Source organism: Semicossyphus pulcher, unplaced genomic scaffold (assembly GCF_022749685.1).
Source record: "Semicossyphus pulcher isolate SPU_LCO1_2020_fin unplaced genomic scaffold, fSemPul1.0.p SCAF_10, whole genome shotgun sequence".
Lineage (NCBI taxonomy): Eukaryota > Metazoa > Chordata > Actinopteri > Labriformes > Labridae > Semicossyphus > Semicossyphus pulcher.
In genome coordinates, this window is record NW_027211604.1 from 19,607,317 (window position 1) to 19,630,549 (window position 23,233).

General features: G+C 35.1%; 2 protein-coding genes and 2 long non-coding RNA genes across 5 annotated transcripts; all 4 read right to left on the reverse strand.

Annotated features, from left to right (window-relative positions):
- Nucleotides 1-1,382: 1,382 nt before the first annotated feature.
- On the reverse strand, nucleotides 1,383-3,564 carry LOC138601087 (uncharacterized). The gene is made up of 4 exons (XM_069672671.1): nucleotides 3,474-3,564; nucleotides 2,706-3,026; nucleotides 1,879-2,007; nucleotides 1,383-1,634 (listed from the first exon to the last, which is right to left on the reverse strand). Exons 1-4 carry the CDS (start codon nucleotides 3,562-3,564, stop codon nucleotides 1,540-1,542), a joined length of 636 nt encoding a protein of 211 aa, XP_069528772.1. The 3' UTR covers nucleotides 1,383-1,539.
- A 35-nt stretch (nucleotides 3,565-3,599) lies between these two features.
- LOC138604950 (uncharacterized) lies at nucleotides 3,600-4,298 on the reverse strand. The gene is made up of 3 exons (XR_011309307.1): nucleotides 4,223-4,298; nucleotides 3,904-3,966; nucleotides 3,600-3,797 (listed from the first exon to the last, which is right to left on the reverse strand). It is a non-coding gene; the product is annotated as an uncharacterized lncRNA (long non-coding RNA).
- Nucleotides 4,299-10,237: 5,939 nt separating this feature from the next.
- On the reverse strand, nucleotides 10,238-13,727 carry LOC138603477 (uncharacterized). 2 transcript variants are annotated; one of them, XM_069675289.1, is made up of 7 exons: nucleotides 13,681-13,727; nucleotides 13,037-13,140; nucleotides 12,843-12,905; nucleotides 12,269-12,589; nucleotides 11,153-11,670; nucleotides 10,865-10,993; nucleotides 10,238-10,667 (listed from the first exon to the last, which is right to left on the reverse strand). In XM_069675289.1, exons 3-5 carry the CDS (start codon nucleotides 12,892-12,894, stop codon nucleotides 11,333-11,335), a joined length of 711 nt encoding a protein of 236 aa, XP_069531390.1. In that variant the 5' UTR covers nucleotides 12,895-12,905; nucleotides 13,037-13,140; nucleotides 13,681-13,727; the 3' UTR covers nucleotides 10,238-10,667; nucleotides 10,865-10,993; nucleotides 11,153-11,332. The 2 variants fall into 2 exon arrangements, with proteins under 2 accessions (XP_069531390.1, XP_069531381.1); XM_069675280.1 differs by having other exon boundaries at nucleotides 10,865-11,670.
- Nucleotides 13,728-18,259: 4,532 nt separating this feature from the next.
- On the reverse strand, nucleotides 18,260-19,128 carry LOC138594434 (uncharacterized). The gene is made up of 3 exons (XR_011308440.1): nucleotides 19,074-19,128; nucleotides 18,782-18,844; nucleotides 18,260-18,489 (listed from the first exon to the last, which is right to left on the reverse strand). It is a non-coding gene; the product is annotated as an uncharacterized lncRNA (long non-coding RNA).
- Between the last annotated feature and the right edge of the window lie 4,105 nt (nucleotides 19,129-23,233).

Here is a 23,233-nt window from a genome sequence, read left to right on the forward strand (position 1 = left end):
CACTCATTATACACATTGACCCTACATGTTCCAGCCATAGATTAGGTTTTGATACAGTCTAATTACGAGCCAATGAACAAATCTAAAGCATCATAATGTAAAAACATAAAACAGTGTTATGTTTTTTCTTCATGAAACCATAGTTTCAAAATACATTTCAAATATACTCTTTAATATAAAAAAACTGAGCATTTTTACCTTCATAGAGTAATGATTGCAGAAGTATTTTCTTAGACTCCCTTAGTTTAACCTCTAAGAACATGATAATCTGGAAACTTTTTCTGCACACTCTAACTAATATTTTTAAAAAATTTCTGGCAGCAAGTCGTCCTTGAGACTTATTACTTTGCATTTGAATGTTCTACTGACAGCAGGCGGGTTTAATTCCGGTTTTCAGTGCATCTCTGCGTAGTTTACAACCCAGAAAAATAATATGAAATGTCAAAAACACAGTAGTTTATAATATTGTAAGATAAGTAGACATGGGAAGATATTTTTATTATTATTATTACATTTCTTTTTAGACAGGAAATGTGGGGAGGAAGTGGGGGATGACATGCGAGTCAAACCTGCGATCAGAGCATTGCGGACTGTAGCCTCTATATGTGGGGCACCTGCTCTACCAAATTAGCTCAGCCAGTGCCCTGAGACATGAGTAGAATTTATATCTACCAGCAATGTACAATTGTTGGCATTTGATTTATTTAGCCTACGCAGGGCTTCCTAGATGATGTTGAATGCCAAAGTTTAACCGGTTCTAACCAGAGCACTTTATGTTTAGTAACCCTGGTGCTGAGAGAAATGAGAGTTGGGTGAATCTAAAACAATGGGGACAGTTGAGTTGTAAACAGTGTTTGATGTAAACAGCCATGCTCAGGTAGAAGAAAATATGACAACTAAAATATGTTGTTTAACAAGTTAACATAGTTCATTACATATTAAACATGTTATATTTTCAGGCCATCTTGTGGGGGAAAATATATATATCACTGCATTACTTGCAGCTTTCTTTCTTCATGCTATTTGTAACAGTAAGAACATTGTTTGTCCCAAAATATCAACCATCAGTTACAGATATTGACCAATTTCTAAGTACGAACCAGGTTAAATAAAAAGCAGAGTACTATTTATTTAACTTAGATTGCACCCTTAAAAAAGTTATATTTTGTTTTATACTGTTTGACCTTGGTTAAATGGATTCTATGAAGAAATGTCAATCAGTGTTTGAATATTCAACATGTTTATTTAAAAACGATAAGTAGTTTAAATTCTACAAAACATTTGTTTCACAGATTCCTACTACACTGCTACGCAATTACAAGAGTAACAACAAAAACAGCATTATTATATTGGAATCAAATGTATAAAAGCTTAAAAACAATGAAATAAAGAGACACATTAACTGAAGAAGTCCATAGCCCAGTATAGATATCATAAGAAGTTTCATAATCACAAAATCCCCCCTTCAGTCTTCAGGTCACCCCTTTGTTATTCCCAAGCCACAAAAGACAATGACAACTAATTACATTATTCAGCTGGTTATTTATGAAGAATTCTGATCGGAGTCGGGTCTGGTTTTTTAGTCACTCTTACAGCTGTGTAGACAATTTCCTCTTCGGGATTATCTGGAACAACTAAAGATAGATGGGAAATGTGAATGTGTTTTGGATTGGTTACCTAACACAGAGGTGATGATGCCTACTTTTTAACCTCTTTCAAACAAATGTTTACAATTTATTCTGATTATATTAAATTAATGTAAAGCAATTACCATCTAAAATGTAGAAGCACAGTAATTTCAGTAATGGTAACCTTAAATAGTGTCAGTGTAGTCTTGATTGAGAGAAATGAAGACCTGAGAGGAAATCTTTCACTTACCGTCATCAACAGCAGTGGTGGTCGGTTTGTGATTGAAAATGATTAAAACACAGCTCAGAACCACCAGGAAGACGGCAAAAAAACTTGCTATGACAGCCACAGCCGCAACAGGGAAGGAAGAGACAAAATCTAGAAAATAAACAAACATAAAACCCAATTAGAGGATGAAATTTACAATTAAAGGAGAAGCTCTGTATTTTTTAGACCTGGGCCCTATTTTTACAAATTTGGGTGTCGAAATGACTTATAGAAACAAAACTTTTGGAATCGGTCCAGTCCAGTAGGTAGCCAGTAGATAAGCTCACAAAAAGGATCTCACTCTTTAACAAGGGGACGATCTTTGTAGAAATCATTTCCGTATGTTGTTGGACACCTGGGGTAACGATCTGAACCTGTTACTGGCAAAAGCAAGCACTTTTAGTGGACGTTCTTTTATCGCGCGCAATTGCCACAGTCTGTATCGCTTCTTCCGCAGAAGCTACCTACTGCTACTTTTGTAAAAATAGGGCCCAGGTTTAAAAATACCGAACTTCTCCTTTCAATTTGAAAGCTAGCAAGATGGTCCTTTTAAAAATATTTCTTATCCATTTTGTTTTCGTTCCATTGGTCAATATACAATAAATCCACAATTTAATTATTTAAAGTAACTAAATTTGACCATTAGTCCGACCCTGAAGAAATGTATTAAATATAAAATCTGTGACAGGTGAAGCCAAAACATGAATTAAGTTGATTATTGTATTTAGTTCATTTAGAATAAATTATGGTGAAATAAAATTGAAGAGCTGATGGCTTGAAAATAAATCAAGCCTCCGTAAACACTGTACCTTTGCAACTCAGGTTAATAACTGTCTCTTCTCTACTGACATAGTTCGAAACTTTACACGTCAAGTTTCCAGTCAGCTGTCCGTGTAAGCTGACAGTAACATTTGAAACACCGGGTGCGTCTTGTTTATTTGAATCCAGAGCCACTGACTGCATGTTTGCTGTCCTGCTGTGCAAGGACTGGCTGTGGTCAGTGGTCTGCATCAGTAAGAGATTGTCCAAAGTCAGAATGAACTCTACTCCATCTCCCTCAGAGGAGCAGATGATGATCATCTGTTCTGGTGACAAACACTCCTGAGACACGGCTGGCTTTGTCACTGGAGCTGGAAGACAAACATAAAGTTACATAGTTTCTACGATACAAAATTCAGGGTAAAATCCCACCTCAGTTTACTAAGGACCCATGCTTTATACAGATTCCTATTTTGATTGTTGAATAAACGTATCGGAAAACTTTTTGGGGCTAAAGATATGAAATAGCTATTTGTTTACAATGCAATTAATTGCATTAGAATTCTCATGCTTAAAAAAAATCCAGTCATTATATTTATTTCTTGGGCCTAAGAAGAGATCTTTTGTTGCTTGTAATTTTACCCGTGACTCATTATTCCATGTCTTTTTACTGTGGTCTCTAAAATGACATGAAAAATTAATAATTAGCATGTATCTCTAGTAACATTGAAATTAAATAAACAGTCAAGTAAAAACGTATTAATCAGGTATTAGGAGACACTTTACTGTAATACGCAACTTGTCTTTGTCCAACCTACCTTGTATTTCAAGGTGCACTTTCACCTTTTTAAGTAAAGCACCATCTGATCCAAATTCCTCCATCAGGTACTCTCCAGAGTGTCTCTTCATTGCGTTTCCCAGTTTGAAAGTTCCGTTGGCAAAGAGTTCAGACTGATTCACATATTCCTCATTTTGAGTATGTAGCTTACTTTTGTATATTTTTAATATCATGTATTTATTATCTTTAATCACCTTAATGTCTTTATTAGCTGTATTTGGGAGATCAAAAATCAACAGCTGTCCCACGGCTCCAAAACACTGCTGATCTCCAGTAGGTTCAGAGAAACTGCATTCAATAGACCCTAAAAACAAACAAAGAAAAAGTCTTAACGTAAAATACAGAGATGGACATTTTCTTATCTTTGTGTCCAGCTATTTATTTCAATTGGAAAAGAAAAAAACCTTTACCTCGTGCCAGAGCTACTGTTGCCAGAGCTGTGATGATCATGTAGATGGGCATCATATTTGTTTCTGTAGTAGCACAAAAATAAAATGTGATTTTAAATGTTGCATGTAATTTAGACATTGTAAGATTACTGAATCAAGGCTTAATTTATTAAATTGTGAATTGCATTTATGAAATATTTTTTGAAAAACGGCTAATGTCCTCACATTTATTACCCTGTAATGAAGTTTAAAATTGTGAAAAATCGAATGAAATGTAACGGTTAAGATTCTTACTGTCACCAATCTCAGATAAAAAATATTTAACTTCTACACCACTTACCAGCTTCACAGTTGTGCGATGTCTTCTTTGTGGCTGTTTCTGACTGGCCTTTTGAATTTTCCACTGACAGTTAGCCTGATACAAGTCTTCTTGTCATCTTATTGCCGTGTTGTATGATAAGAATGAAGGAGGCGGTTTTAGTGTTGCTACCCACAACTTGCCAGGTACCTAAGTGGTAACATTCACAGCCTCTGTAGTTATAAACTTTTAAGTTAAAACAATGTCCAGTTCAGCCTTCACTTCAGATCAATGTTGTTTTTCTACTGTTTTATTTGTCACTTTCTCAGTAATCATGTCTTGGTAGAGATGTTACAGTAGGGATGGCAACATTTGCCAAAAATCCTTCTTTTTTACTTTTGTTATAAAAACTTTTTACAAAACTTTTAAAACTTTATGTTACCAAATATGCAAAATGAATCATTGGTTACGACCTGATCTGTTGGTTTATATCTACTGAGTGTTCCTATATGATAAATACACACCAAAAGACTTTGGTTTGAAAATGTAAACATAACAAACAAAATTATAATATAAAATCTGCAGTTTGGGTAATTTTAGGCCTGTAACCAATTCTGAGACAGCAATATTCATCTGGCTCCTACTCATATTATTTCAAACAATTGTTTTGTTCTCGAACACACCAAGAGCAAGGAAAACTTATTTTGTAAGTCGAGTGTCATAAGGAAGTTTGCATAAACACTAAAGAAATAGCCACAATTGACAACAACAATGTAGTAAAAGTGCAGAACACTTCAAAATATAATTTGAACAGGCACTTTACAATATTTTTCCTTATACTATTTTTTTTTTTGAAGACATAAGTATATGGGGGAGAAGCTCTCCGTTACATTATCAGAATAAAGTAGTTCACATGCATGTATAAGACCTGCTGTTGTTAAATCACTCATTTAGCCATATTGTAAAGACAATGTTGACATGTCTGAAGATAAATGATGTATTTCTGCAGAGGACACATGAAAACAGAAACATTTCATGTCTCTCACACAGTGTATGGAAAATATCTTTTAAAATAACCTCATACACAAACAGCTACACCTCGAAACGCTCTCACAGGCATTAAAGTAATGCCACAATCATAGAATGTGTGAGAACAACAGTTAAAAACCACAGCTTCTTGGCCACTGCTGCAAACAGTCTTAGGAGAGATTGAGCTCATCTCTGCCTTTATTGTTCTTTTCTGTTGTTCTTTTTGTTTTTTGTAATGCGATCTGTGTGAAGAGCAGACTGGCAACAAGATTATTTTATCAACTCGAATCGATACAGATTTTTTAAAATCTATACTTTCAAAATAGTGAATCAAAGGCAGCCAAAACATGGTTTTAAGCATTAATAAGAAACAGAAGTAATGACAAGATTTCATAAAGTTTTTACAACAAACAAATAAAGAAAAACATTAAATCAACACTATTTAAAAAAACGTGAACATTCAAATAAAAAACAAAACAAAAACACACAAACAAAAAAGCCTGAATATTCTGAAGATTATTCTTTTGTGCTTGCTGACCGAGCAACTCTTACCTTGGCTCGTTTTTTGTTGGGGTTTTAATGTGATCAGAGCTCCTTCAGTCACCAAGAGATTGTCACTGAGAGATTGTATGTATAATGTTAAAAGTTATGCGAGAAGTATAAACCGTGACGAATACCTTGTTAGCAAGAGTAAGCACTATACTTTAACAAGCACCAAGGACAGAGACAAAAGAGGATCCAGTTGGAAACAGTAAATTAGGTTTTACTCACTTTGTCTGACAAATGCACTTGAGCACTTTTTCATGTTGCCCTTGGTGATTAAAATGTTGTAAAAAGAAAAAAAATGAAACCAGTGCAAAAACCCATATGGTAAGAGAACTTTTCCCATTTCCCTCTCGCCATGTAGACAAAAATGTCTCTATGTGTATTACTGTAGTATGTAGGACAGATCCAGTTTCTTTAACAGACTAAGAGAGAGAGAATTAAGAAGGAAGTCAAATTCAAAACTTTACAATGAAACTGGCCTAGAATCAGCACTGTTTCCAGTATAGAATTGAAATGCTGTTTAAAAAAAAGGGAGAGTAATATTTCCCTCTGAAATGTACACTGTTGTCTACTATAGCATTACCGTTATTCACACATTTAAAGTATAAGTACCTCAAAATTATACAGTACATGACTGAAGTGATTGTACGTTACAGTCTGATAAGATGTAGGGACCTCTGGCTCCAGCTTGTGGTCAAAACAATCACTACATTATTTGGAGCTCATAATAAAAGCCCTCTGATAGTTAGTACTTGCTCTGCTGAGGAGTCAAATTGTGATACATTTTGATAACACATATTTAAATATGATACAATCTTCGTTCATTTTGACGTTCGACAGTATCAAATGGTAGTGAAGCTTGAAGAAAACAACAGATCTACAATCAGATTTTCAACCCAAAGCTGCCGCTAGCAAAAGAGAGAGGAGCTGTGGTCGAGTGACATGGACAGGAAGTGAAGAGAGCGAGTGCTGTTAATGTAAATAAAGCAGTGAAACAGAGAAATAACACATTATTTTGTCATTGTTTCACAGGAAGTCTACTTAGAATACAAAAGAATATCCAAAGCTAATGTGAAAAAAAGTTTATATATTGAATTTCTGCAAAATATTTGATTAAATGATGTTTAAAATGTTTAAAGATGCAATTCTCAACATATAAGATAAAACTGAGCATTATACCTTTGGCTGAACAATACCAAACACCTGTTGCTTCCTTACTGTAGAAATACACATTATATTACACACACGTAATATGCTATCTGCATTCTAGCGCATAATTGCTGTTAAAGGTACGGTTCCTCCCCAAAAATCAACCACATACACATAAGATTACAATTTTGAGTGCCAGCAAAACAATTGCACTAATGATTTTTAATGCAAATATTTGCAGAATTCTTCCAGATGTATGGAGGAGTACACAATTTTCAAGGACGGTGTTCACAGCAGTGTTTTTTGTATATTGGTGACACTCTGTGGTAAAAAAGGAAAATCTTTGTTATAGAGACGGACAGTTCACAAATTGCAATAAAAAGTTTTGATTTTATTGGGTCACTCTGTGCCTCCAGAACTGCCTCATTGCGCCCTGTCATTGTTTCTGCAAGTCTGTGGAATAGACTACAGAGTAAGACTAAAAGATATTCCCTCTTTTGGTATTTTGATTATATTATTTATTTACTTATCGAAAACAAAATAGACTGTGGAAATAATTTGTGGATAGTCATATTGACATCATACCAGCAATATTACACCTTCCACTATAGTTTGGATGTATGCGCGACATGTTTCCTGAGCAGCGCTGGAGCAGAAAACATTTCTGTTTTTGCCAAAAATGTTAATAAACATTGGCTTTTTATGGGGGGAAACACTAAAAACCCTTGGTTTGATTCAAGCTCCCAAGGCTCAGTTGGAGCTGAGTTGGTTGAGAAGGTTGGTTGGACTCTAGAAGTATGTTTATGATGATGACAGTTGGTGTTTCAACCGGATCATAGTTAAGTGAGATGTGATGACTTTTGGCGCCATCTTGTGATCAAAAATGAACATTGCTTGCTACTTGTTCTGTTACTTGTTATTTTGTAGTTAGCACCTGAAAGAACATTATAGATCCTGTAGATGTCACCAGTGGGCTGCAACAGCTGGACAATCAGATGCACATTTAATATCTAGAATTTCAAATAGAAGACACCACCACTCATTATACACATTAACCCTACATGTTCCAGCCATAGATTAGGTTTTGACACCGTCTAAAAGCATCATAATGTAAAACATAAAACAGTGTTATGTTTTTTATTCTTCATGAAACCATAGTTTCAAAATACATTTCAAATAATCTCTCTCTATAATAAAACAAAAAGCATGTTTACCTTCATAGAGTAATGATTGCAGAAGTATTTTCTAAGACTCCCTTAGTTTAACCTCTCCGAACTTGATAGTCTGGCAATTTTTTAGCTCAGCCAGCACCCTAAGACATGGGTAGAATTTGGAGTAGAATATGCTGTTCATGTTAGAGATCTACCAGCAATGTACAATTGTTTGCATTTGATTTATTCAGCCTATGCAGGGCTTCCTAGATGATGTTGAATGCCAAAGTTTAACCGGTTCTAACCAGAGCACTTTATGTTTAGTAACCCTGGTGCTGAGAGAAATGAGAGTTGGGTGAATCTAAAACAATGGGGACAGTTGAGTTGTAAATAGTGTTTGATGTAAACAGCCATGCTCAGGTAGAAGAAAATATGACAACTAAAATATGTTGTTTAACAACTTAACATAGTTCATTACATATTAAACATGTTCGATATTTTGGGGTCGTCTTGTGGGGGAAAATATATATATACTGGATTACTTGCAGCTTACTTTCTTCATCTTAGTTTAACCAGTTCTAACCAGAGCACTTTGTGTTGGTACCCCTGGTGCTGCAAGGCAATGCTGGACTTATTGAGATAAATGAGAGTTGGGTGAATCTAAAACAATGGGTACGGTTGAGTTGGAAACAGTGTTAGACACCAATCTGATTTTGATGTGAACAGCTATGCTCAAGTGGAAGAAAATATGACAACTAAAATGTGTTGTTTCACAAATAGTTCTTTATAAAGGTCGACCGATAGTGTATTTTGATATAATAACGATAGTTTGTAGCAGGAAAAAGCCAATAGCCGATTAATCGGTCGCTATCTCCCTACCCTTAGAAAAAAAAATGAAACCGATGTAAATGAACAATCTTTATCTTTATTACATATCCTTACACATAACTGTTGAACTGAAAGTCTATGTCAAATAAATAACAAAATAAAAACATAAATCTCAGAGTAATAAATACCTAAATAAATAAACTAAGTAGTAAAGAAAGTATAATCTGGAAATGAACATCAAACTCAAATTGTTGTGCCCACAGCGTGCCTTTCCTCGGGCTATCTCAGCAAAATAGTCCCATACAGGAGCAGTTTCCACAGCTGCCATCTAATGTAAGAAACAGGAAAAATGTAAATCTATTCAATATAGGTATTAACTATATAGGCTATCAAATAGATAATGTATATTACTGAAGTTACAACTGAATGGTTATTATCATCGCGGAAGCTCTCTCGCATATATCTGGGAGAGAAAAACAAAACACAATATAATTCAGCAGACACAACTTGAGTAGCATCAAAGAAGTTACCATAAGAATCTTAATTAGATTCTGCGTCTGTCTCTTGCTCTTTTCCTTTTTTAACTAAACAGACACATTGTTGTTCACAACAGTTTGTGTTGATGTTGTGATGTGCTTTACTCCTACAGCAGCCTTATGCAAACGCTGTTTTTTAATAATAAGGAAGGAGAGTATCCTGAAGTGTGATCTGCTGGATACATTGTTGGAAATATGTTGAATTTGTTTACATGTCGATGCGCTCTTCCGTGGCGTATATCAGGCCAGATGCGCATCCGGTTACATTTATAAATACCACTCTTACAAACCATTAGTGTTTGTGCACATTACTGGAGTGAGGAGGATCATAAAAAGTGTGATTTAATTTGATGAATTGACAGTTGACGTTACGTGGTTGGATTATTTAGTCGGAGCCCAGATCCGCCGATGAGGACAGTTTGTAATAAGTCCTCTCGGGGCCGATTAATCGGCCAAAACGATCAATCGGTCGACCTCTAGTTCATTACATATGAAACATGTAAGATATTTTGGGGCCATCTTGTGGGGGAAAATATATATATCACTGCATTACTTGCAGCTTGTACTTTCTTCATCCTATTTGTAACAGTAAGAACATTGTTTGTCCCAAAATATCATAATATAATATATAATATATAATATATAATGTAAATAATAATATATTATTTACAGATATTGACCAATTTCTAAATAGGTTCAATAAAAAGCAAAAGAATATTTAAGTTACATTGCACCCTTAAAAAAGTTATGTCTTGTTTTATACTGTTTGACATTGGTTAAATGGATTCTATGAAGAAATGTCAATCAATGTTTTAATATACAACACGTTTATTTAAAAATGTAAAGTAAAGTAAAATCTACAAGAGAAACAACACAAAACAGCATTATTATATTGGAATTAAAACAACAAACTAAAGAGACACATTAACTGCAAAAGTCCATAGTCCAGTAGATATCATAAGAAGTTTCATAATCACACAAAAACCACTTCAGTCTTTAGGTTAAATTTTACCCCTTTGTTTTTTTCCAAGCCAGAAAATACAATTACAACTAATTACATTGCTAAGCTGGTAGTTGATACTGTTCGAGAAGAAAATTATGAAGAATTCTGATCTGAGTGGGCTTTTTTTTTTTTAGTCACTTTAACAGTTGTGTAGACAATTTCTACTTCTGGGGCATCTGTGTGGACAATTTCTTCTTCGGGGGCATCTGTGTTGACAATTTCTTCTGCGGGGTGATATAGAACAACTGAAGATAGATGGGAAATGTGAATGTGTTTCAGATTGGTAACATAACACAGTTTTTAGCCTTTTGAAGCAAGTGTTACAAAATTATTCCCATTACATTAAATTAATGTAAAGCAATTACCTTCTGAACTGGAGAAAAACTGTAATTCAACCTAGTGTCAGTATAGTCTTTATTGAGAAAGGAAATCTTTCACTTACCCTCATTAACAGCAGGAGTGTACGGTTTGTCATTGGAAATGATTAAAACACAGCTCAGAACCACCAAGAAGACGGCCAGAAAACTTGCTATGACAGCCACAGCCACAACAGGGAAGGAAGAGACAAAATCTAGAAAAAACATACATCCAGCAGAATTAGATCATGGCATTTACAATTTCAAAATATTGCCTATCCATCATTATGTCTTTGTTTAGGTGTTCATGATACAGTGCATTTACAGTTGCTGTGGATGTGTAATGTTTATTAAAAAAAAAAATGCAGTTTTACCACTGGTCCAAGATGTTACATCTGACTCTGAATTAGTGCCTGAAATAAAAATCTGAGATGAGTGCAGCCAAAAAAATTATGAAGTGAGTTGATTGTTTTTGAAAAATTAAGATAAGTTATGTAAATTAGGAGTTAAAAGCTGGTATTCAGAGAAGAAATCATCATCATCATCATCAAATCTTAAAATACTCCACTTTTGCAGCTATCCAGGTGAATCACTGTTTCTTCTCTGCTGAAATTGTTCCAAACATCACACATCAGCTCTCCTGTCCGGTTACCGTGTAAGCTGACGGCAACATTTGAAACACCGGGTTTGTCGTCTTCAGTTTCAGTCCCACCCTTTGACTGCATGTTTGCTGTCCAGCCTTTCTGGGAATGATTGTAAGCTTTGGTCTGCATCAGTAAGACACCGTCCAAAGTCAAATTGAACTCTACTGCATCTCCCTCAGAGGAGCAGCTGATGATCATCTGTTCTGGTGAAAAACACAGCTGAGAAACAGCTGGCTTTGACACTAGAGCTGGAAGACAAACAAAGGGTAACAAATACAGTATCTGCAGTACAAATATTCAGGGTCAAATCTACTTCCAACTCAGTTTACTTAGAACCCATACTTGTTGCTTGTTGCTAGGTGGTGGATTCATGTTGGGTCTCTCTCTAAATGTTATTAAAAAGGGTACAGTCTAGACCTGCTCTTTTTGTAAAGTGTCTTGTGATAATTTTGGTTATGATTTGGCACTATACAAATAACATTTGATGATATTTAATTGGATTTTTGTTCATGGGTTTAGGGCTAAAAATATTTACCGGTAGTCACCACTTGTATATAAAGCAATGAATTGCCTTAGAATCTTGATTCTATTTATTTCTTTGGGCCTGTAGAAGTCAAATAGCCTAAGAAGAGATCTTTTGTTATTTAAAACCATAATGACACAGAAAATAAATACTTGAACATATATTTCTAGTTAAATTGAAATAAAGAATTAAGCAAAAATGTATCACGAACATATAAAGTGACAAACATTAAAGCACCATTAGATCTATATCCTTCAACTTGAACAAGTAAAGGTTTATTAATAGGAGACACTTTACTAAAATACAGTTTTTTTCCAACCTACCTCGTATTTTTAGGTGCAAGTCCACTTTTTTCTGTAAAGCACCATCTGATCCAAATTCCTCCAGCACGTACTCTCCAGAGTGTCTCTTCATTGCTTTTCCCAGTTTGAAAGTTCCATTGGCAAAGAGTTCAGACTGATTCACATATTCCTTATGCAGAGTCACCTTATTTTTTTTTGTATCTAATATGATATATTTCTTATCTTTCTTCAACCTTAAATGTGTATTTGCTGTATTTGGGAGTTGAAAAATCAACATCTGTCCCACGGCTCCAAAACACTGCTGATCTCCAGTAACTTCAGAGAAATCGCATTCAATAGAGCCTAAAAACAAACAAACACCCAAACAAAAGACATAATGTAAAATACAGACAAGGACATTTTCTTTCTCTCATTACAAGTGGAAAACCACTTAAACATTTTGTCATGATATCATTATATATTTGTGTAATTATATTTGTCTGCCAAAGCCCTACCTTTTCTCTTCTAAATTACCTGCTATTTTTGATGATTTAACTTTCCCCCTTACATACAATATTGAATCAAACACCAAAACATACGTTATACTAAAGTTTACCTCGAGCCAGAGCTGTTGTTGCCAAAGCTGTGATAATCACGTAGATGGACATTGTTTTTGTGTCTGTAGTAGCACAAAAATAAAACATAATTTTAGATGTTGCATTTAATTAATATTTGATTATAAACATACTACATCCAAGGTTAGTTGTTATAGTTAAAGTACATTTTTTAGAATTCTACACTGTCGCTTACCAGCCTCACAGTTGTGCGATGTCTTCTTTGTGGCTGTTTGAGACTGACGTGTGAATTTTCACTGACAGGCGGCTGTTGTCAACTCTTCTTGTCACCGTGGCGTGCTGTATGATAAGAGTCAAGGAAGCGGTTTAAGTGTTGCTACTCTCTACTTGCCAGTCAACATACAGAGATTCATGGCTTCATTTTATGTCTGAGATTATTCAGATAAAGACTTCATATAACAGGAAGAATGTTTTTTTTTTGCAGAATGAAGGCATTTTCTACAGTTTTATTTTAAACTCAATTATCATGTCTAGTGCAACTTCATCCAGTATGGAAGGCAACATTTTCCTAAAAATACCTCTAAATGCATCTGCAGCCTGACCAAACATGTTGATATTTATACTCAGAAACCATAAAACGAATTTGGATTATTGACCTTAACCTGTTCTTCTGGTTTATGGCTTCTGATGGGTCCAAAAGTAAATGTACGAGGTTTTCTTTTTGTTCTCTAACACACCTAAAGCAATGAAAAGTGCCAAGTCTCAAATAAGTTTGCAAAAGCCCTGAAGAAATAGCTTCTATTGATGACAACACTTAAATAATACTGCAGTTGAAGCATATCCGAGGGAAAAAGTATGCAGATGAGATAAATGTTTAACCTCAAACAAGATGCGAGTTCCTATTTTAGCTGCTAATACAACTGCACCGATAGCCTCAATGATAAATATACCTCATCATCATCTTCCTTTTTAAACAGACACTCTTAAATGTGTTTCCTTTTACAAGTTTGGCAGATATGGCACTAGTTCCTTTGAAAAATACTTACACGGGACACAGCTTATCACCCCATTTCTATTGTCACAAGTTATATTCAGATTTGTTTTTAATTACGGCATGAATGCATAAAATACAGTAGTGGTTCCAAGATGCATTCATGAAGACATGCCATTGTTAAATTAGTTATTTAACCATATAGTGAGGACAACATAAACCTGTCTGAAAATAAATGTATTTCTGCAAAGGACAGATGAAGTCACAAACACTTCCTGTCTTTACACATTGTATGTCAAATGTTTTATTTAAAAGAACATGCACTATATATTACTGTGAAACATCTGTACCATAAAACTTTCACACAGGAAACTTGGGTGATGCAGAAATTGCACCATGTGTGAGAACAACAGTTAAAAACCACAGCTTATATTTATTTGTCAGTTTCTCAGCCACAGTGCCGTCTGTAAAACTCTGACAGTCCCAGAAGAGGTTCAGCTCATCTCTGCTCTAAAACAGATTGCATTCAGTAATAGAAAAGCAGACTGGAAACAAGATATTTTTTATTCTCACTAAAGAAACACATACTCACAAGAAAACAATAAATCAATTGCATATACAAAAAAGCATGTCTATTCAAAATACTAACAAGAAACTAATCTTCAGTTCCTATTAATATATGTGTTCATCTTTTGAAGAGGAAGTGCTCAGCAGTTTGGCAAACTTTGTAGTTGTAATGTAATGATGATGATGAATTTAGTTATGGAATGAATATAGTGTGTGCTGAACCTTTGCAATATTTCCCTCTGTAACGTATTCTATATTATACAACAGCGTTACCTATATTTACACATTAAGTACAAGTACGGTAACTCACAATTCTACAGTACTTGATGAAATGGAGTTACTGTCTGATTACTTGTGCCGACCTTTGGCTCCACCTTGTGGACAAAACTGTCTCTACATTTTTTGGAGCTCATTAAAGCTTTGTGATAGTTGCTACTTTATCTGCTGAGGAGTCAAATTGTGATACAGTTGTTCTATTCTATGACTTTTTCATTTGATATTAAATCACATCTTATGTCATTATTTAATCAGCTTAAATTTTCAAATGTTTAATGTCTTAATGAGCTGATGACGTGATCTCAGGAGTGTATTTCCTCGTGTGCATTTCATAGAGTGAAACACAGACAGGACCCAAACACAACTTGGGTGAAAAAGAAATAATTTGATGAATCATTAGCACAAGTTAGTCTATGGATGTTTATTTAAAAAACTGGTGGGGCTGGTTTAGCTCAGTTGGTAGAGCAGGCGCCCTTTGTGCAGGGGCTACAGTTCTCGACTCACTGATGATCGCAGGCTTGTCTCCGTCATTTGGTGCTTATCATCCTCCACTCTCTACTCCCCACATTCCCTGTCTATCTTTAGCTATCCTGTCTAATAAAGGCAAAAGGCCCCCCCCCCCCCCCCCAAAAAATCTTAAAAAGAATATAAAAAAGTATACAATTAAAATGCCAGACACAAAAGCAAAGCAAATCAAAGAGTTTGCAATCAGAGTTCAGGTAAGGGCTGGGCATGATACATGTTTTATGTGGAGATTATGCTACAGTTTTAGTTACAGCTCAGTGGAGATTGTCTTCAGAAGGATCTGGAAGAGTAATTTAGAAAAAATGCAAAAACAAGCTTACCAAACAATATAATCACAGCACATGTTTTTGTAATTTACAAGATTTTTCACAATCAATATCAGAGGCTTAGACAGGAGACATTTTTACAACCTTCCGAGATATCACGAAAATAGATGTGAAACATTCAGACAATCTTTGCCGGATTCCTTCCAACGGGTTAACAATTTCTGAGAGAGGCCCAGCTTAATTTGAATGAGATAAATGGCACAATTTTTTACATTAAATATAAACACACCTCCCTTTATATTCAGTCAGTCAAAGTATAATGCACATTGCTGAAGTTATCGGGGGATGTTACTTTATGTGTCATATTTTCTGCAAATACATTTCATACTTTACTCTGTACACACAAAAGAGAAATGATATACTTGTACCTTCTCTTTAATTGTGGTGGGTCTTGTTTTCTTATGTACAATGCAGATACAAAGACTCATTGCCAAAAGAAGTACAGAGATAACACCAGCTCTCACAGCTGGAGCAACAGGTGAGTGAGAGATGATACCTGGAAAACAAACAAATATCAGAACCATTTAGATTCTATGATGATGCAGACATTTCTATGTCAGACCTGAATATTAGCTGCAAAAGACTTGAAAATGTTGCTTTTATAAACGTCCTAACATTTGCATCTTGTTTTATTTGAACCGTGAGCCGGTGACTGTATGTTTGCTGTCCAGCTATACAGAGACTGGCTGTGGTCTCTGGTCGGCATTCATAAGAGCTGGTACAAAGCCAGAATGAGCTCTACTCCATCTCCCTCAGAGCGGCAGCTGTTGATTGTCATGAATAGAGGTCACTGACAAGTCAATTTGAAAGCTAGCAAGATGTTTTTAAAATATTTATTATCCATCATTTTTTCTTAATTCAGGTGTTCATTATACAATAACATCTACAATTGCAGTGAATATATGATTATTATTTAAAGAAAAACACATTCTACTTACACATCCCACATGGTACTTCCAACCCTGATGTAATGTCTGAAATGTGTGTGAATTTAGTTGACTAATGTTTTTGAAAAATTAGAATAAGTAATATAAATTAGAAGTGAAGAGCGTATATTTAGAAAAGAAATCAAACCTTTAAATACTCCAACTTCACAGCTATTCAGGTGAATCACTGTTTCTTCTCTGCTGAAATTGTTCCAAACATCACACATCAGCTCTCCTGTCCGGTTACCGGGTAAGCTGACGGTAACATTTGAAACACCGGGTTTGTCGTCTTCAGTTTTAATCCCACCCTTTGACTGCATGTTTGCTGTCCAGCCTTTCTGGGAATGATTGTGAGCTTTGCTCTGTATCAGTAAGACACCGTCCAGAGTCAAATTGAACTCTACTCCATCTCCCTCAGAGGAGCAGCTGATGATCATCTGTTCTGGTGACAAACACAGCTGAGAAACAGCTGGCTTTGACACTGGAGCTGGAAGACAAACAAAGGGTAACAAATACAGTATCTGCAGTACAAATATTCAGGGTCAAATCTACTACAAACTCGGTTTACTTAGAACCCATATTTTATGGGTTTAGGGCTAAAAATATTTAGTCACCACTTGTTTATAAAGCAATTAACTGCCTTAGAATCTTTGGGCCTTCTAGAAGTCAAATGGCCTAAGAAGAGATCTTTTGTTACTTAAAACGACAATGACACAGAAAATAAATAATTGGACATATATTTGTAGTTAAATTGAAGTAAAGAAAGCGTTAAAACATATAGGGCCAGTTTCACAGACAAGGCTTTAATTAAGCCAGGAGTAGGCCGATTTAATACTGGTGACCGTTAGGACAGTTCAGATGAAGACCTGAGCACACATGATAAATATTCCAAAAAAGTAAATTGGTTAGTGTTTTTGGTAAATATATTCCACTGTCTGCATCAATCTTTATTCTTCTTTCATATGAAGGACCAAATGAGTTTATTGCTTCTAATGGAGTATTTTAATCACCGCAAACAATATCATAAGACGGCCTTGATTTTGTCACTCATTTAATTTTTCGTGCACACTATTTAAATAAAAAAATAATAATAATAAAAGCCATAATAAATACATTACATATTGAAATGCATCTCATCTGGTTGTGCTTCAATGTAAAAGCATCTCTGTATGCAAGTCCTTGTTTGTCATTGCTGGCCTCAGCCATGGGCACAACTGCTTGATCCTGATTTTCCATTGGAGAATCAGGACAGCAGTGCTGCTTTAGGTAGTTGTGCAGCACTCCGATTACACTTATCCACAAGTACTCGTCTGGCTGGCCTCTGTAGTGCATGTTGGTCTTCATTTAGATATTCCAAATACCGTAGTCCATGCTTCTTCACAAACATTACTAAGCAGAAGTTAAACCTGGCTCTTTGAAGGATTAATTTAAGCTTCAATTTAGTCCTAGAGTAGCTCTAACCTTCCCTCTTGCTATCAGCTTAGTTTAATCCAGAACAGGCTAAGTCTATGACTATTTTAAAATAGGTCTTTGCAAGTCGCTTTAAGTTAGACAGGTCAAACAGGCATTTTAGTATGGGACTAGGCTTAAGCCTTTGTTTGTGAAACTGGCCCATTAGGTGACAAACAGTACAGCACCATTAGATCTATGTCCGTCAACATGAACATATATTTCCTGTTTAATTAGATTTTTCAATAAAGAAAAGGTTCAGCAGTAGGAGACACTTTACAAAAATACAGTTTTTTTTCCAACCTACCTCGTATTTCTAGGTGCAAGTCCACTCTTTTCTGTAAAGGACCGTTGGATCTAAATTCCTCCATCACGTACTCTCCAGAGTGTCTCTTCATTGCCTTTCCCAGTTTGAAAGTTCCATTGGCAAAGACTTCAGACTGTTTCACATATTCCTTATGCAGAGTCACCTTATTTTTTTTAATATTTAATATGATATATTTATTATCTTTCTTCAACCTTAATTGTGTATTTGCTGTATTTGGGAGTTGAAAAATCAACATCTGTCCCACGGCTCCAAAACACTGCTGATCTCCAGTAACTTCAGAGAAATCGCATTCAATAGAGCCTAAAAACAAACAAACACCCAAACAAAAGACATAATGTAAAATACAGACAAGGACATTTTATTTCTCTCATTACAAGTGTAAAATACAGCTTAAACATTTTGTCATGATATCATTATATTTTTGTGTAATTATATTTGTCTGCCAAAGCCATACCTTTTCTATAAAAAGACTTTTAAATTAAGTTACTGTTCCTGAACTATGTAACTGCATTTCTAAATTGTTTCAAATACAATATTGAATCAAATGTTGAATCAAACACCACAATATGCCCTACTTTATACTATAGTTTACCTTGTGCCAGAGCTGTTGTTACCAGAGCTGTGATGATCACGAAGATGGACATCATTTTCGTTTCTGTAGTAGTACATAAATATAATGTGATTTTAAATGTCACATTTCAATTTTATAAGTAAATGTATTAACATTTTACATGAATCTATGAATTTTATGAACTATTAAAGAAAAAGACGAGATTATATCCATACATTTATTACCTTTTACAAGGTTAATCATTAAATTCATGTTACAGTTTAGTTGCTTACTGTCACCGATCTCAGATTAAGTATTCTCCACTGTCTCTTACCGTCCTCACAGTTGTGCGATTTCTTCTTTGTCACTGTATGAGACTGACGTGTGAATTTTCCACTGACAGGCGGCTGGTGTAACTCTTCTTGTTGTCATGTTGTATGACAAGTATCAAGGAAGTGGTTATAGTGTTGCTACTCACAACTTGCGTGCAGCAAAGCACAAAGATTCACAGCTTCTGTAGTTCAAACTTGTTGTATATATAAGTAGCTAGTTATATACTCAGCATTTTATAATTACAATACTCTGATAAAGACTGCTTACATAAACCATTGGTTTCTCAAATGTGAAATAATGAGGGTATTTTCTACTGTCTTGATTTGACCACAAATGTGGGTTTGGATAATCAGAACCCATAAAACACATTATGATTACAGGCCATAACCTGCTTTTCTGGTTTTTGTTAACTCAGAGGTTCAAAAGTGAAGATATAAATTCTAAATAAAATACACAGCTGTATGTAGTGCTGGCTGTTTTAGAATTTAAAGAATAGTTTTATTGTCTAATTGTCTCAAATGGGTTTGCAAATCCCATAAGAATAAGCTACTATTGATGCCAACACTCTAATAGACCTGCAGAACACTTAAATCGGTTAGAGAAAAAGAAAGTATGCAAATAAGAAATATTAAGGTGTGAGTTTCCATTTCAGCTGCAAATATGACCGCACAGAAGGCCTTGAGTATGCATGTATCATCATTTTCCTTTTTTAAACAGGCACTCTTAAATGTATTGTCTTGCACAAGTTCGATAAAACATGTCACCTGTTCCTTTGAGAAAAACCTTTAAAGGACACACAGCCTATCATACCATTTCTATTGTCATACGTTTTAATTAAAGCATACAGGAACTACAACTGCTTGGGGGAGAAGCTGCCCTTTACATTTTCTAAATGAAGTGGTTCCAACATGCATGCAGACCTGCTATTGTTTACTTACTCATTTAACCATATTGTAAGGACAATTTTAACCTGTCTTGTATTTCTGCAAAGGACACATTAAGACACAAACACTTCCTGTGTCTTACACGCTGTAAGGCAAATGCTTTCTTTAAAAGCCATGTACTACGTATTACTGAGAAACCGCTCCTCAAAATGTTCTCACAGGCAACTGGTAATACAAAAGTGAGTGTGAGAACAACAGATAAAAACCACAGCTTATTTTTGTCCCTTTCATTTTCTCGGCCAGGGTACTGTACGACCATACAAGTCCCAAAAGAGATTCAGCTCTTCTCTGCTTGAATCACAACTTGCATTGAAAAGTAATAGCAGACTGGAAACAAGATGTGATGCACTCTTCTAAAGAAATACATACTCGTAAGAAAGCCTTAAATCAGTTTAATATACAAAAAGCATAGCCATTCAAATTACTAACAAGAACAAAATCAGTTCCCAAAAACAACTGTGTTCAGTTTGTAAAGAGGAAGTGCTTTGGCAGTTTGGCAAACTCTGTAGCTTCAATGTTGATGCTAATGCAGGGATTTAGTTATGTAATCTATGTAGTATGAGCGCTGGGCCTTTGCAGTGGTCTTATCCACACATCTCAGTCGAAAGAACTCGCAACTCCAGTTTTTAAAGTATAAATGATAAAAATCTATTGTTTAGAAATGTAATGAAAGCTTTAACATTAAATTGTTGCCGCTGCTTTTACTAATATCTGGGAGTCTGAATCATGTCAAAAACTGTCTGAATTTGTCTTTGTTTTTAAGATCTGTAGATTTGGTCTTCAAACCCTTGTTTGTTTTTTGGCATTAATGTGGAATTGTACAGTAGACTGCTGTATCCTAAAATTTAATATAGGCTTTAATGCTGATGTATTTAAATACAGAAAACTAACTTGTGCATTAACAAAAACACACAAACAAAAAAGCCTTAATGTTCTTTTCTATTGTGCTTGCTAACTGAGCAACTCGTATCTTGGCTGGTTTTTGTGGGGTGTTTGTGTGGCTTATAGAGAGATGGTTTCAAATAGACACATCTCCTAAGTGTTTATTATAGCACGTCTACACAGTAGGCGAAGCGTGAGCAGAGCTCCTTCAGTTACTGAGGGATTGTACATATAATGGTAAAAGAAATCCTGAGGTAACCATTGCATAAACACTTATGGTTCCCTTTTTTTTATATGCAGACTCTGTTTGTGCCCGTTTTATGATTTAAAAATGGAGGACTCTGTAGTTTGCTTAAATCGAATTTAACAGTATTGAATAAAACTCTAGCAAATGCCCCGGTACACAGGAATGCACTTGTCCATTCTAAGTGAATATATACATAAATATAATGCAGAAGCAGAACTACACAAAAAGTACTACTCCAAAACACTACTGTGGCTACATGGCAGTATGTAGGACTGATCCAGTGAGTTATGTTATGTCTTTGGTTTTGGTGAAATGATGAATGTAAAACGTTAGCCCAGATGAAGAGAGACAGAATTAAGGAGGAAGTCAAATTCATAACTTTACAATAAAACTGGCCTCAAATTAGCACTGTTACACAGCATATAGTATTTAAATTCTGTTAAGAATAGTGCATTATTTCCTCTGAAATACTATATTATACCATGGCTTTACCTATATTTACACATTTAAAGTGTAAGCACCTCAAAATTCTACAGTACTAGATTAAATATAGTTGCTGTCCGATTACATGTGAGGACCTTTGGCTCCAACTTGTGGTCGAAACAATATTTACATTATTAACTTGCTCCGCTGAGGAGTCAAACTATGAAACAATTGTTGTTCTATTCTGGGACTCCCATTTCATGTTGAATAACATATTTTTGCATTATTTAGACAGACTTTCTTTCACCAGCTGTGTGAAAACTTCTGTCAGGTCTGTCCTTCTCCTGGGGTGCATTGGTAAAGTCAATTACAGACGGGACCCAATCATTTGTTTGTGTTGATTATTAAGACAAAGGATGTTTATTTTATAGATTGTATACATTTCCAGACACAACAACAAAGCAAAGCACAGTCATACTATTAAAGCAAATGCAAGAAGCTTAAAAAGAAAAATCACAATTTCATCAAATTGTTGCTGAAAAATGAGAATAAAATATTAAATGTACTGGGAGAACAGTCTACATTACAATTTAGTAGAACTGTATTTGGAAAGAGTTTAGGCAAGGCCTTGGTCTGATAAATGTTTTGTCTGAAGATTATGCTACAGTTCACGGTTACAGCCCAGTAGAGATCTCCTCCTTGAAAGGATCTGGAAAAGTACGTGAGAAAAGGAAAAAAAGCTCAACAAACAATATAATCGAGACACGTTTTTGTAATTTACATGATTTTTTTCATAATCAATATTAGGTTTGACTTCATCTGAGATATAAAAAAAACAGATGGCAAAGATTCAGACAAACTTTGCTCATTCCTTCCAACTGATGCTAGATTTATATCAGATGAATTGAATATAAAGTGAGATGTGTTTATATTTAACGTGAAAATTGGCGGTCAGTTTAAGTATAATGCAAATTACTTCAGTTATCATAGGATGTTACTTTGTTTCATATGCTCTTCAAATATATATATTTCTTAAATAAGCTGAATTTTGAAACCATCCTAACTCAGTAATGACAAAAGGTGCTGACAATAACATTTAAAGACAAGGACAGAAAACAGTAGTAGTACCCACAATAGAAATGATATTCTCTTACCTTCTTTAATAGTGGTGGGTCTTGTTTTCTTATGTACAATACAGATGCAAAGACTCGAAACCAAAAGAAATAGAGTGATAACACCAGCTCTCACAGCTGTAGCAACAGGCATTTGAGAGAAGATACCTGGAAAACAAACAAATATCAGAACGATTTAGATTCTGTGACCCAGATATGTATTGGGTGAAGATGAAGTGGCAGAGGGAGGTATATATTTGGATAATTAAGAAAAAACAAATGGATATTTCTTTGAATACTGTACCTTTCCAGTCTGTAAAGTGAACATCTGCGCTGACATTGTTCCAAACATGACACATCAAGTTTCCAGTCAGCTGACTGGGTAAGCTGATGGTAACATTTGAAACACTGTTAGCGTCTTGTTTATCTGAACCCAGAGCCATTAACTGCATGTTTGCTGTCCTGTTTTTTGGCATCAGGCTGTGGTCTCTGGTCTGCATTTGGAAGGGACGGTCCAAAGTCAAGATGAACTTTACTCCATCTCCCTCAGAGG

What these genes read in the sequence shown, in the direction of transcription:
- LOC138601087 (XM_069672671.1), bottom strand. Translation starts at nt 3,564, where the DNA reads ATGAAGAGACACTCTGGAGAGTACCTGATGGAGGAATTTGGATCAGAT. An exon ending in AGTGCACCTTGAAATACAAG is followed by an intron (nt 3,027 to 3,473) that starts GTAGGTTGGACA and finishes TTTGTCTTCCAG; the next exon opens with CTCCAGTGACAAAGCCAGCC. An exon ending in CACCACTGCTGTTGATGACG is followed by an intron (nt 1,635 to 1,878) that starts GTAAGTGAAAGA and finishes ATCTATCTTTAG; the next exon opens with TTGTTCCAGATAATCCCGAA.
- LOC138603477 (XM_069675289.1), bottom strand. Translation starts at nt 12,894, where the DNA reads ATGTCCATCTACGTGATTATCACAGCTTTGGCAACAACAGCTCTGGCT. An exon ending in AACAACAGCTCTGGCTCGAG is followed by an intron (nt 12,590 to 12,842) that starts GTAAACTTTAGT and finishes GTTTGTTTTTAG; the next exon opens with GCTCTATTGAATGCGATTTC. An exon ending in CTTGCACCTAAAAATACGAG is followed by an intron (nt 11,671 to 12,268) that starts GTAGGTTGGAAA and finishes TTTGTCTTCCAG; the next exon opens with CTCTAGTGTCAAAGCCAGCT.